Here is a 14,066-nt window from a genome sequence, read left to right on the forward strand (position 1 = left end):
TATTGGCCATTTTTCTATCACCTTGTTGACCTTCAGTTACTTACAAATTGATGAGTCATTTGGTTCAGTATCTTTCAGGCATACCGTCCTTACAGAGCTACAGTGATGCTCATAGAGCTGATGTTCACCGAGCTCACTTGGATGTATCTACACAGCACACAGCTTTGTGCTCAGCCGTAGTCACTGTTACCAACCTCAACTGCAAGTAGCAGCTTTTTCTATGTTGATGTTCTGGATCCTGTTCTGAAGATGTTACCTATTATTATTGACTTTGATCTCCTTATGCTAATAGTTCTGATCTTCTTATCATTTTGAGTATCCCCTTAGATTATCCTCCAAAGGGTGGAATGTTGTACAATGAAATCTGGAGAACAGAAATCTGCTTTTAGCTGCTGTCCGTATTTTCTGAAATGGCTGTAAGAAAATTTTTGCTCTTCCACCAATGAATGTTTCTAATTGCTTTTCTTTTAACATATCTGGTTGTTATATTTTTTCCCCAGCTTCTTCCTCTGTGGGAATATTTTCCCTTATAACTTTGGAAGTGGCTCAGAATACATTTTGCAGGCAACTGAGGCAGCCACAGGGCACTCTGCCGGGCAAGGTTCATACTCCAGCAGTGATACTATACCGTGTCTGACAGAAGGCCTCGTCCTCAGACAATTTCAGACATTGGGAGTTCTCCCATTAAAGAGTTTGGATCACAAAGAGAGAGTTTCAATGTGCTGGCAGGCAAGACACTCAGGAAAATCAATCTGAATGAATGAAAGGTATGCTTCAAAGGTGGGCATGCTAAAAATCAATGAACCCCCCAAATAGGAATAAAAATTGATCTTGCTTGTACTTAGTATACTTCTCTTTGAAAACAAAGTATATTAAATTAAGACCAGTTTAGATTTTGAATCAGCTCTGCATAGAGTAGTTTAGCAATGTTTAACACGTTAAGAATCAATTCAGATTTTCTGAGAATTACTATATGAAAAATATTTATTATTTCTTCTCTTTGTGTCTTCTGCATCACTAGGCACATTGCTGGTACTTGAAACAAATAATGAAAAATACTGAATGGTTAACATTTGTATTTTCTGTTTTTTCTCTGCCTGGAGTTATAAGATAAAGGATTTTAGTAGAGGCATGAAAGCAGTATGTTAGATTAAGTTCTTTTTTTCTTTTCTGTTGCTTGCTAGAAAGTTGCAAAATCCTTTCTAAATCCATTGTAAAGACCTAAAACAATCAAACAGAAGAAAAGAGTGAAAAGCGTTTATACACAGAAGCTGATGTATTCCCCTTACAGTCACTGAATTCTCCTTCCTGCATCAATCTAAATTTGGAGACCCAAGGTGCCATTATCAGCATTTGAAAACAATCATATTTACTGGATGTTGTCTAAACAAATGGATCAAAAAATAAAAACATTTTTTGTAGGTACACACATTTTTGGCAAATTTCATTTTGGCTCATGTTCTATGGTAAGAGAAGTCAGGAGTAATTTTGGTGGCTTCGTCTTCAGCAGTTTAACTTGGATCTAGAATAGCGTTTCTGAGAGCAGAATTTGTCCTCTTGGTAACAGGCAAAAAGAGACAGTAAGCCTCTTGCGGGGATTGTGCAGCGGAGACCCCAGGGATGAAGAGACTCAGCTGGACCCAGCCATACGAAAGAAACTATGGACTCCCTTGAGCATTTCCAAACTACACCTTGCTGAAGGCTTAGTCACCCCTGCTGGGGGTTGCCATCTATGAAAGACAAATCACTTTCACCTATTACCGGGGTCTCAAGAGCTGTTATAAATCACATGGAACTGAATTCACAAGCAAAGAAAACTAAAACCAGTTAAAATTTAGTTAAGAGGGTGATGCATTGAGTATTTTCCAAATAATGCTGAAGACGCACTGACAACAACACTTCAGGAAAATTTATCGGGAACATCGTGTGTATTTAGAATACGTTCTTTTAAAATGGAAGGTGTTTTTTAAACAGCAGCGTTCATGTTGCTACTCGACGTATTTTAACGTATGGAATAACACTTGCCGATTTTATTTTATTTTCGAAAATAATTTATGGGAGATTCTGGTGTGTTTCACACTGAAACTGCAACCGAGGAAACGCCAGGAAAATCTTCTTTCTCCCTCCGTAGCGACTGCTGCACAAAACAGAAAAGACGACCCTCGGTGAGACGCCCGAGGTATTTACAAGTGCGGCGGGCGACGTTTCGCCCCCCTCCCTCTCCAGGCAAAACACACACAAGCACCGCGGCGGACCCCGGCCCCCTCCCTCCTCTCCCCTCTCCCTCGCGGGGCGCTTGACGCCCGCAGGCCCGGGCCGCCTGAGAAAGTCCGCGCAACAACTCCACGCTCGGTGCGGCGGGGGGACGCGGAGGGGAGCTCTGCCGCGCTCCCGGGGGGTCCTGCCGCCCCCGCCGCCGCGCCCCCCCAACTTTCATTCATTGTTGCGCCGCCGCGGCCCCCCCGCCCCCGCGCTCGCCGGGCCGGGGCCGGGGCCGGGGCCGGGGCCGGGGCCGGGCCGGGCCGGCCGGGGCGGGCGGCGGCGCAGCCAGTGAGCGCGGCGCGGGGCGCTGCGGGCGGGGCCGGGGAGGCGCGGCCCCGCCGCCCCTATATAGGGCGGCGCGTGGGGCGCTCCCGGCTCCGTGGGAGCGGGGCGAGGGGCGCCGCGCCGGGCCGGGCGAGGCGGGCGGCGGGGGGCGCCGTGCGGCCGCGTGGGAAGCTCTCGGCGGGGTGCCGGCGGCGGCTCGGCGGGCGGCCGCTCTGGGGGAGCACTTTCCGCGGGCGGCCGCTCTCGGGGAGCACTTTCGGCGGGCGGCGGCAGGCACCTTGCAGCGGGGAGGAGAGCCGGCCTGCGCGCGGCCGTGCCATCCCATTGTTCAAGCGGAGAGACTCGGGGTGCGAGGGAAGGAGCCGGCGCGTCGCCTCCCTTCTCCCGCGCCCGCCCTCCCCGCCGTTTCCCTCTGCGCCGGAGGAGCGCCGCCGCCAGGGAGCCGAGGGCCGGGCCGGGCGGCTCGGCACCAGCACAGACAGCTCAGGTGCACCGGCGGGATCGGGGGAAGGGGCGCAAACCCTTCCCGAGGCGCCGTGCCTCGGCGGGCTCTGGGAGAGGAGGAAAGTTGCTCCCTTTCCCGCGGCAACCCCAGGAGCTGCTGAACTGGCCTCACCTGGAAGGACTGAGCAGTTCCTACCTTTCCCATCAGGTGTCTTTGCCGCAGCAAAGCCACGGTATCCGGGAGACCACGGGGAGCAGAATAACGCACACCCCCGCGCCCCCGCTCTCGCCGCACGTCGCTTGTGACCTGGTCTGTCTCGCCGTGCTCCCGGGATCACAGGAGGATCTGTAGCTGTGATCTGTCACCGAGAAGGAGGTCGTGGATGAACTCCCTTCCAGCAGGGCAACGAATCACTTCTCGAGCTGCTTATTATTATCGTGCTCTAGGACCAGCCCTTTCCTGCTAAACTTGGCTTGGGAGCTTACAGCAGGAGGGGGCGCGGGGGGTGGAAAGCCAAGCCCAACATCATCTTGTGTGTTTGACTTTTTTTTTTTTTTCCCCTCCCTCCTCCTTTCGCGAGACAGTTTGATGAATGCCTGCGAGAGGGGTATGATTTGCTGAGGCGCCTCTGGCAGGGCGGTGTGTGCGCGGTGTCACACACCGCCCCCCGTGGGGCTGTGAGCGGCCCGCGGCGGGGGACGCGCGTGGGAGCGGCTGCTGCACTGCGCGGGCCGCCGCGCAGGAAGCGCGCCGCTTGGGCGGACGGGGCTCCGCGGCCTCGAACCGGGGGCTCGGAGCGGAGTCACGGCTTTGAAAGGGGCTCGGAAGAAGATAAGGAGCCAGCCCAACTCCTCCGTACGCTGAGCCCGTGGGTTTGCTTCGCCTTCGCAGGGAGCGTGTGAAGACGAGACCCAAGTGCCGCCTCTCGCCGCCACCCGACGGGCTAGCGAGGGAGGGCCCGGCCCCCCTCCCAGCGAGGTTGCCTTCAGCCGCGGATCGGTGCCACCCACCTCACTTTGCCGGGGTTGTTTTCTTGGCTCAGCTTTGGATAGAAAGGACTTCGCCTTCTCCGCACCCTGAAAGTTGCCCGAGCGCTCCCCGCGGCGAGGAGGAGGGCGGCGCGCCCCGCGCCTCCCCGGGGCCGAGGCCGGCGGGCCCCGGCCGGGCGGCAGCGGGCGGTGATGATGTGCGGCTGGGGGAAGCTCACCCTGTCCCTGGGGCTGCTGCTGGCGATGGCGGGCGAGGTGGCGCCGCAGCCGTGCCCGGCGCAGTGCTCCTGCTCGGGGAGCACCGTGGACTGTCACGGGCTGGCGCTGCGCGGCGTCCCGAGGAACATCCCCCGCAACACCGAGAGGCTGTAAGTAACCCGGCCGGGGCGGCGGCGAGCGCCCCTCGGCCCCCGTCAGGGCTCCCGCCGGCCGGCGGGGCAGAGGCGGCCCCCGGAGCCGGCCCGGTTTGGGGTCCCGACGCCCTTTGGGGGGTTTCCGTTCCCTTCCCCTGCTGCTGGCGGTGCCCGTTTCACGGCGATGCGCGGAGACACGGGAGAGGTGGACGCTGCTCCCAGCCGCTGCCCTTCATCCCGGGAAGCCGCGGTGAGGAGCGCGGTTCCCGCCGCCGCGGGGCGCGGCAGCGGGGGCAGCGGGGGCGGCGGGGCGGGCACCACCGCGGCCCGCGGGGCGCCCCGAGGCGGCGGCGCAGCGGCCTCTCCCCCCGCCGGCGCCCATTTCCCGGCAAACTTGGCTATTGCGGCTTGCTTTCCCCGAGGCGCCGGGAAGGAGCCGGGCCGCGGCGCCCCGCCGCGCTCCGCGGGCGCGGGCAAGGCCCCGGGCGGGCGGCGGCGCTCCGCGGGCGCGCATGGCTCACTCCCGCCCCGCGGGCTGCTGCGGTGGCTCCGCGCGGGGAGGCGGGCGGGGGCGCGCTGCCGCCCGCTGCCCTGGCGTGACGCTGGAGCCCGGCGGGGCTCTGCCCCATCGCAAGCGCGCTTCTGCCTTGGGGCGAGGGCACGCCGGGGTGTTCCAGCCTCTTTCCCACTCACGCGGCACGAAGTTGTGCCTTAACTGTGATCCCTCCTCCCCCATCCGCTTTTTGAGACCGTTCGTGTACCCTCCGGGTAGGGTATTTTGTGGTCTTGAGACAGAGCAGGCATGTGGTCGTTATCTGTCGTATCAGGCTGCCTTTCAGGAGGGTCTAAGGAGTGGAAGAGGTGAGCGCATTATTTCTTACGCTCCAAGTCATTTAAATGTTGGTGTATGAACACACGTCTCGAGTGATGAATTTCGCTCAGGAAGAGTATCAGGGACATATTTCTGCTGAGACGCGTGCGGTTTCTTTACAGTGCTGTTTTGGCCACATGTGGTATAAACACCACAAAAATAGACATTTTTTTTTCTTTACTAACTACGGTGGGAATAAGCTGTAATTGTCAGGGTAGTTTCCATGTAATACCACTTCCTAATGGCTTACCTCAGGAATTGCGAAGTCGGGTTTTATTTGTAGCAGTTGGAATTGAGGGAAGTTTATATCTTGACCCCAAAATACTATGAAAAAGGGGCATATAATTCCAGAAGAGAAAGTAGTGCTGAAGTATGAATGAAAATGCTAGGGCCTAAACACAGTTTTCTGTTGCTTCTGAACGCGCTTTGCGTTCTGCAGTCAGGATAGCTTCCTGTGCAGCAAGTAAAGAGTTTAGTTTTCATCAAATCATGTTTCCTATCACATACTCTCCAACAGCCTTATGCATGTTTGAAAGCTAGTGTTTGCGATAGGAAGTTAAGCCCTATTCTGCCTTTGCAGCAATACTATGAAAGCTGAAAGCTGCTTAAAAATGGTGAAAATTGTCTTGATTTCAGTCACTTATTTAGTTTTTGTACCAGTCAAACAGATACTGCAGCATATATATAGTAGCTTTAGTGGTTTTCTAAATGCAGTTATAACCACGTTGAGACAGGTTTTGACTCTTTTATATTGTTGAAGATAAATGTGAGCTTTATAATGGCAGGCAGAGCTGACTTTGTAAGGGTCTCTTATTACAAAGTTTGAAACTACTGCTTTCAAGATAAACCTTCGTTCAGTCACTTGGAAATCAAGAGCTCACACAGTGTTAGTTGTAGGAATGGTTCGTTGGGTTCATTTACCTCTCCTAATTTCTGAAAATGCTGTGCCCATGAAAACAAACAAAACAGTCTAAAAGTAACTCTTGAATGTTTTAATTTTGCTGCTTATAAATTATTCTTCTCAGGGATCTTAATGGAAATAACATCACAAGAATCACCAAGACCGACTTTGCTGGTCTAAGGCACCTTCGAGTTCTGTAAGTTTTCTCTTCCTATCACTGATACCTTCTAGGACTGATGCTACAGTTTGTTATAAAAACCATTGAACTAGTTATCTTTCAGTTTATAAGCTGGATGGTTTATCACTTTTTAACTATTGTGCTACTGCATCTGAACTTACAGCCCCTCCCCCATTCTCTGATATGAATAAGTTAACAATTCCCTTAAATATCATCTGTTTAAAATTTTTTAATCTCTCCTTAAGGTTACGAGAACTTGAGGATTTAATTTGGCATGTAGCTTACAAGTAAGAGTTGCTAAAATTGGTTGAATAACTGTTGGAGTGACTTCAGTTTAAAGTTAGGAAATGTATAGTTCACACTGAAAATGGGTACTCTCAACCTGAAGTATAAAGGAATTCATTAAGAAAGAAGTTACTCCTTTACTGAATTTAAAAGCAAGTCCCAGGTGATGATTATTGCTTTTCTACAGTTTCTGGGCAAAAAGGAAACACTTTAACAGTGAATTTGAGGAAGGAATAATTTGGTTTGGGGTTTTTTTTGTAAATGCTTTTGTTTCAAGCATTATGAAGCTTTTAAAATTCTGTGGGTTTTTGTTTTTTGAGGGGAAAATCTAACTAATACCAAGTTTAAAATACTGCAGAATTTACGTAGCTTATTTGATAAGGCTATTTAATTTGAGCAAGTAGTCATATAAAATCATTTTCCATTTCTCTCTGAAACAGAATATCATGTTGTAGTAACTTTTAATTTTTTTACAAAACAAAACTACTGTTACAATTACAATCTCTGTGCAGTCTTTCACTGATGTTTTTTCCCCCACCACCACCGTTCAGTATTTTTGTTTTGTTATTCTCATGTGAGACTAATATTGCCTTCATACTGTTTAACTGTAGTCTTATAACTTGCCGAAGAACAATGATGTATGTGCGTGTGTGCACACAATGTATGCATATGTGTAACTTTTTAACTTGGGACTCTTCAAGTAAATGAACAAATGTAATACCTATTCCTATTTCTTTTACTGAGGATTATTTTTTCCCCTTTTGGGTATATGAGCCCATGTAAAGTGTTGATGACAGGGGTCCAGAAGGTTAAGGTGGATGTCACTCTAGAATAACTGTTGTACTGTTTTAGTGAATATGTGGTTGCCTTTAAATGACTACTGTTAATGCAACAAGTTATCTTGGAGCTATTAAAACTTACATATAAAAATTTGTGTATTTCAGTCAGCTCATGGAGAACAAGATTAGTACTATCGAGAGGGGAGCATTCCAGGATTTAAAAGAACTGGAGAGGCTGTAAGTATTTTTAACTCTAAATGTATGAGAATTTTTTTTATCAAATCAGTTGTGTGTTAAGGTACTCGGGCCTCTAATTTTTTTAAATTATTTTTTTTTAAACTTGGGGCATCCTTATTGAAACACAAGAGAAGTAAGAAATTCTCTTCTTACTTTGGGGGTAAGATCTGGGTGGGGGGGAGCTTTCATGAGCAGTCCAGATCTGAAGTGTAAACTGCAATTGTGTTGTAGGAAATAGCTTGAATGCTAGCAAATATTTTCCCTTGAATACACAAGGACTTTTTCAAACACGAATACACCTAAAAAAGCCTGTTCTCTCAGGTACAGTGTTAGATGTTAGCCTTGGAGATGTTGGATGTTTTATACAATGTCTTATTGGAAGTAACTGCTAGTTATAAAGTGTTGTCTTGTTACATAGTATGAAAGCAGTAATTGAGTTCTACTCTAGTTTTTACATGATTAAAGCTTTTACAAAGGCTTAGAAAAAATATGAGCTGTTAGCTTTCAAAAATTAATTGGATTTGGACTTTAAAAAAAAGATTGAGTACTGTGGGGATGAGAGGATCTTGTTTGGTGGAGTTGAAGTACAAACACCTGCTTGGTTGCAGTGGGACATAGAAAATGAGTAATTCCCAAACCGGTTTAGCTTTTTATAATAGCTGCTTAATTTTCAGTATGTGTTTTCTTATTTTGCTGCATTTCTTCAAATGAAAATACTTTTTAAAATATATTGTTCAACTTGCAGCATCCAACTCGTTAAAGGCAGGATGCTGATTGTTGGATATAGTTTCTGTTTGGAGCTAGGAAAGTCTATGAACGCCACTGTATTAATAATGTATGTTCATGTAGAACTTTAGAGTAGTGTCTTTGGTATCAGGCTGCATTTTCATTATATCACCTTTTCTTTAAGCATGTGTCTGAGGTCTTGTTTAGTTTTTCATTTGCTGCTGCTTTAACTTCATAAAGGTATTTCTACTTTACTCCATTAAAAACCAGCATTGGCCTAAACATTCTGTTTGTCTTACTATAGTTGTGCTCTGTATCCACAGCTGCTGTGTTTAAAACAAAAAAAACCACAAACCATTATGGTTTGGTTGGTCATATAGACAAAGCTATTCGAGAGACTTGGTAACCACTAGTGTAATTATGATATTTCTATAATAGTTGAAATATCATGTATTGGGATAATTACCTCATTTTTTCAAATAAACCAAAGTAACTTTTTGACCTGAAAATTGAACGTGTCATTATATAGTGCAACCTTCTTTGAATAAGTTTTAATGAGATTGATTGGTCTTAGAAATGCATAGTCAGATTTTTTCCGAAGTCCTATTAAGACAAACTTAATGCAATGCTTTTTTACAATGTGTTTTAAACTTTGTACGAAGTATAAGGGTTTAGTACAGCTTCTCCTGCTGAGGGGTATATTGGAATAATATATACACATTCCTAAATTTAGTTTATAGGGTCTAGCTAAAAAATTAAACAGCAGTATAGTTCATATTGCAAAAGTAAGTACACATGCATGAAACGTTAATAAACATTAAAAGATCCATGCTTTTGCTGTGAATGTGGTTTGACACTGAGATACCAAATATTTGCCAAGTTTTAAAATGGTATATAGTCAACTTTATTTCTTGATAATCCTGAAGCAAGATCCTGCTATGTTTTTTGTTAACAATGTTTCAAAAATTATTTTAACTCGTGTAATAATTTCGAGGCATTTAACTGTAGGATTTCTGAAGTACAGAATTGTAATACTGGAAAAAAAAGAAAGAACTTTACTAGTAAAAACTTGCTTGTCTATAGTATTCACATTTTGCCATTTTGGTTTTTTGTTTGTTTTTGTTTCTCTTGATAAATCTGTAAAATCTTTGGAAAACAGTAGATACTTTGCAGTTATATAAGATACTAGTTCTGAAGAGAAATTCTGATAATTGTGGTTACTTTTGTGGGTTATTTTTGTTACCTCTTCAGCAGGCAAACTATGACATTTGACAGTTTAGTCATTTAGACCTATAAAGTTAAGATTCTGTTTTGTCTTTGGAATTATTTTGCATCTGCTCCAGTACTTGTCAGAGTTTCTTTAATTTTCTGGAATTCAGTCAGTGTTAGGTGTGTGGGTGACTTGTAATTTGAATATATATGCAGGATGTCTTTAAACCGCCCCAGCTGTTGGCTAAGAGCAAATATTTCATATTTGTGAGGAAAAGCTGAGAAAATTCCTCTTGTTTACAACTGCCAAGTCTATCTGATGAAGGCGCATTGTTATCTGACAGCCAATTCATCTCCTTGGGATTCTGAAATTCAAAACAATTTCTCAGGAAACTTGTGGATACTTCCTTCAAGTATTTTCTTTTATACGTTAAATAGCAAGCACTTTAAAGGTTTTTATATTTTTTTCCAATGTGTAACTGTAGGATGTCACATTTCCACTGCGAGTGTAATGTGCCAAGCTAGTTTCAAAGAATACCTGATGCAGTCCTTTTAGCATGCCAATGGAAGGTACAAGTGAACCTTGCTGCAACTTAAGTGAACTCAGTTTGGTTTATAAGATTGTTTACATGTAATATTTCTTGTGTTGGAATATCTTGTGCTAGTGCATACAGGCTGAATTTTAAAATGTGTTTCCTGTAGTTTGGTACTCTCTTTAATGCGAAGAACAGACTTGCACAGTAGTTTCCCTTTGGGGGGGGAAAAAATAAATTCATCTTTCTAGGTGAAGTGGTGCCTTTGGGTTTTTTGTTTTTTGAACTGGAATTTCAGTTACAAAATCATTTCTTTTTAGACCAGTTACCCTGATTTCCAAGGAACTGTTTCACTGATCAGTGATTTACTCGTCATGAATACTCATTTGTAGATCTGATCACGCAAAATGCTGAATATCCTCAACTCCCTCCAAGGGAAGTGGGAATTAAAGACCTGAGGCATTTTGCAAATTTAATCTCTGAGAGAAGAAACTCTCAACCTTCTCTTCAGAAGAAATTTACTTAAGATATGATTTGATTAGATCTATGTATACCTCTCAGGTGGATAGAAATGTTTCTCCTATAGTTTAGTTAAGCAACAACAAATCTCTAGTACACTAGATATATGTAGTAGTGTGTACACAAAGCTATTTAGACATAGTATGTTCCATAACAGGGATTTGTGTCACACCAGTGTAATTGTAGAAGTGCAATGGAAACCAAAACCACAATAAATACTGCCATAACAAGTGATTGTTATTACAGCAGCCCTGCTGTAATTTTAAAGTAAAAATGTTCAGTTAGCAATAAATGATTGTATAGTAGCACTTACTACATAAGAACTGGGAGGGAAAACAAGATGGAAACTAGCAACTTAAGCAGCTAGGTTTTAGTTTCATGGAAATTTTAGTTTCATGGAAACTTTAGTTGCTGGAGGGACCCTGGTGAAACCGAAGGTGATTTTTGCTATAAGCCTTTTAGTTGGATACTTCTCTGAGAAGTCTTTGGTCAAATAAATGGGTATACACCACAGTGTTTACTTAGTTATAATCTCTGGCAGTCTTGTCTGAAGGCTCAGCTCTTAAGGGAGTACTAGCTCCGGTTCAAACCAATTTGGTACAATGCTGCCTGAGCTAGTAAGTCTGCCATGAAAATGGCTTTCTTTACAGCCGGTATCTTGGCTGAATCACATGGTCTGTTGAGTTGTGTAGATGCTCTGTCTGCTGAAACAACCCTCTTTGAACTTCAGCACGTACAGCCTGTTTTTCAGTCAGTGGGACAGCTTGTACCTTTGTGTACATCCTGAAGCAGTGTCAAAAACTCTGGGATTAATTACGATCTTGGTTGTCCTGTATTTAACATGGGCAAGACTTTCTATATCAACTAGTAACCTGTATTATGAGCCCCTGTTCCTATGAGTAGGGCCTCTAAAGAGTATATGGCTGTTCAGCATGTGGCAGGTCCCATAAAGAAAGGACTGGGATGTGACCTGTTACGTTGTCTGAACCTCTCTTACATTACTGTGGTCTGTGTATCAGTGGTGGGGTTCAGAATGCTTCATGGCAGGAAGGCACAAAGGGTCAAGGTATGGAGAATTTCCAGAGACCACTGCTTATTGTGGGAGACAAAAGCTTTTGAAACAAGTCCTTGTGAGAATGTGAAATTAAACACTTGTTTCTTCTTTCTTTATAAAGCTGTTGTCTTGGGTGTGATGTTTATAATAGTTTGAAATAGTCTTTTAAGAAAACAAGGTGCCGATAAACTGAAAATCTCCACTTTCTGAAAACTAACACTATTATTAGACACAGCTTTAAAAATGAGTTTTAAAAAGTGTAGTCAATTTTTCTCCCCAAGACCCCACCATTGTCCGTGGTCTTGCAGCTACTGCTCAAAGTATCCCAGTGTTTTTACAAGCTATTGTCATCTGGAGGGAAGTATAAAATTTGGTTGAAGACAGCTACTATACACTGTTGAACCAGTTCTGTTATAAGCTACTTCAGTCTAAAATTGCATTACAGTTCTTTGTACTCCAGAAATACAATGTAACCAGTTTTTGAGGGTGAAATACACTCTTCACTTGTTTATGTAGCAGAGCAGTTACCTTTTCATTTAGGAGAAAGTGTTTTTTAGCTGATAGGAACATTGTTTTTTATCATAATTTTTCCTAATAATTTTTCTATGACTAGTAGTTGAGATGCTATCTCTGATCATTCTAAGACTATGCTAAACATCCAAAAGATGTCAGGATAGGAAGAGTTCCCAGCAGTCGTTTGAAAACTACCCACATTTTTCTTCCTGTATTTGTGAATAATCCATTGAGGCAGCAGTATGCCCCTAAAATGCTAATTTGGAGTCTGATTCTGCAGACATTTACCACGTGAATAACTTGGTTTGCATGAGTAGTCCTACTGATTACTCTTGTGAGAAAGGTTACTTGTGTGGCCTAAAAAGTTTCCAGGCCAAGCCCCTACACTTTTGATACTTGAAGTAATAGAATTTGTTTCTAAAATGTCCATTTATTAATAGTTCTAAAGAGCTATCTGTGTAGACTTAAAAAAACCAAACTAACAAAAAACCCCCCAAACCCTATTAAACCTATTTCTGCTGAAAACTAGTGTGGAGGTACAATGTTATTCTCATGGGCTCTAGAATAACTGCAACTTCTGAGTTAGTATCTGAGCTAAATATTTACACCCCCGTACCTCCCCAAAAACCAGCCCCCCTGAGCTACATGGTACGAGTAAGCTGAAATCCTGAGTTAAAGAAAAGAATGCTGTAAGGGTTGAACTTCAAGTTGGTACTTGAAATAGCTTTTAAACTGAAAGCTATCTATGTTGTATTTTCACGCTTCTTACAATGTATTACTGAATGATGGAAAAAGAAATATTTCAAGAATTAAATATTCTGTTACAGTTCATGCATTTTTCCAAATATTTACAACACAATTCTAAAATAACAAACTGAGGAATTGTCTGTACTTGCTATTTACTGGGGGTCCATCTCCACAAGTACACTAAAACAAGTTATTAAAACTTAAGATGAAGAGAGCATTTACTTAGGAGTGTACTTATGAGTGACTGAGTAGTTCTGAAAATTATTAAAGTTTTGTTCATGCTGTGGATGAACAATTTGAAACTTATAGATGTGTTGCAGCACAGAAGGAAAAGTATATTTCAACTACGTAGTTTCAAGGAAAAGTTTTTTCTACTTAGTAAACAAACTGAAGTACTACTTGGATTTCTTTTCTGGATATAAATCTCTATGTGAAATTAAGTTTGCAGCTTCTGCAGCAAGCACTTAATTATACCTCAATACATAGGAGTCAGTCTTGTCAAAGATATTAAATGGGATTCAGTATAATAAAGTGTTTTTTAGCTGTATTTCACATATTACATGGTTAGTGTGATCTGTTTGGGCTCTAACCTAGTCTGATAAATGTGGTAAACTATTAAGCTCTATTAGAAGGTTTTGAAATTATAAAACCAAAACTCACTTACAAGTTACCATGTATGTAACCATGAATGTATGGTGTTTTACAGAGCATCTCATCTTAAAGGCACGCATAGCAGGATGGACTAAGAAATAAAGCGTTCCATCTAGGATAAAAACAAATACAGCTTGTCTTGGGCAATACTGCCCACCAGGCCTGGGCAGTTATCGAGGGAATTAGCAGCTATTTCGAAATAGGCTAGATAAACTAGTACTGCTCTTTTTGCCTAGTCTAGAAAGGGCCGCACTATATTATGTGTATGTTCTTTCCCAGGGTGCAGACTTACTGTATCACTGGTGGGATAAAACATGCTTTCCAGAGACCAGAATAAACCTATGTGCTAAGTTTTTATTATGTATTGATGTGTGGCATGAGATTGCAGTTTTATTCCAATTATTTGACTAGCTCTATCCATAAAATGTAAATTCCAAGTAGGAAAATAGTAACTTTTAAAAGAGGAATAGCAACATTTTCTATGATTCTTTAAACGTAAGCTGTGTCAACAAATTAATCCCGGAATAAT

At 43.8% G+C, this 14,066-nt stretch overlaps 1 protein-coding gene across 3 annotated transcripts in view; it reads left to right on the plus strand.

The window, feature by feature from the left end:
• The first annotated feature begins 4,022 nt into the window (after nt 1-4,022).
• SLIT2 (slit guidance ligand 2) overlaps nt 4,023-14,066 on the plus strand; it is a 268,841-nt gene continuing 258,797 nt past the window's right edge. For all 3 annotated transcript variants that reach the window (XM_075499841.1, XM_075499842.1, XM_075499843.1), the window contains exons 1-3: nt 4,023-4,349; nt 6,231-6,302; nt 7,514-7,585. In XM_075499841.1, the coding sequence (XP_075355956.1) occupies nt 4,174-4,349; nt 6,231-6,302; nt 7,514-7,585 (320 nt within the window). In that variant the 5' untranslated portion in view covers nt 4,023-4,173. The remainder of the gene's footprint in view (nt 4,350-6,230; nt 6,303-7,513; nt 7,586-14,066) is intronic.

This window comes from Mycteria americana, chromosome 4 (genome assembly GCF_035582795.1).
Source record: "Mycteria americana isolate JAX WOST 10 ecotype Jacksonville Zoo and Gardens chromosome 4, USCA_MyAme_1.0, whole genome shotgun sequence".
NCBI classification, from domain to species: domain Eukaryota; kingdom Metazoa; phylum Chordata; class Aves; order Ciconiiformes; family Ciconiidae; genus Mycteria; species Mycteria americana.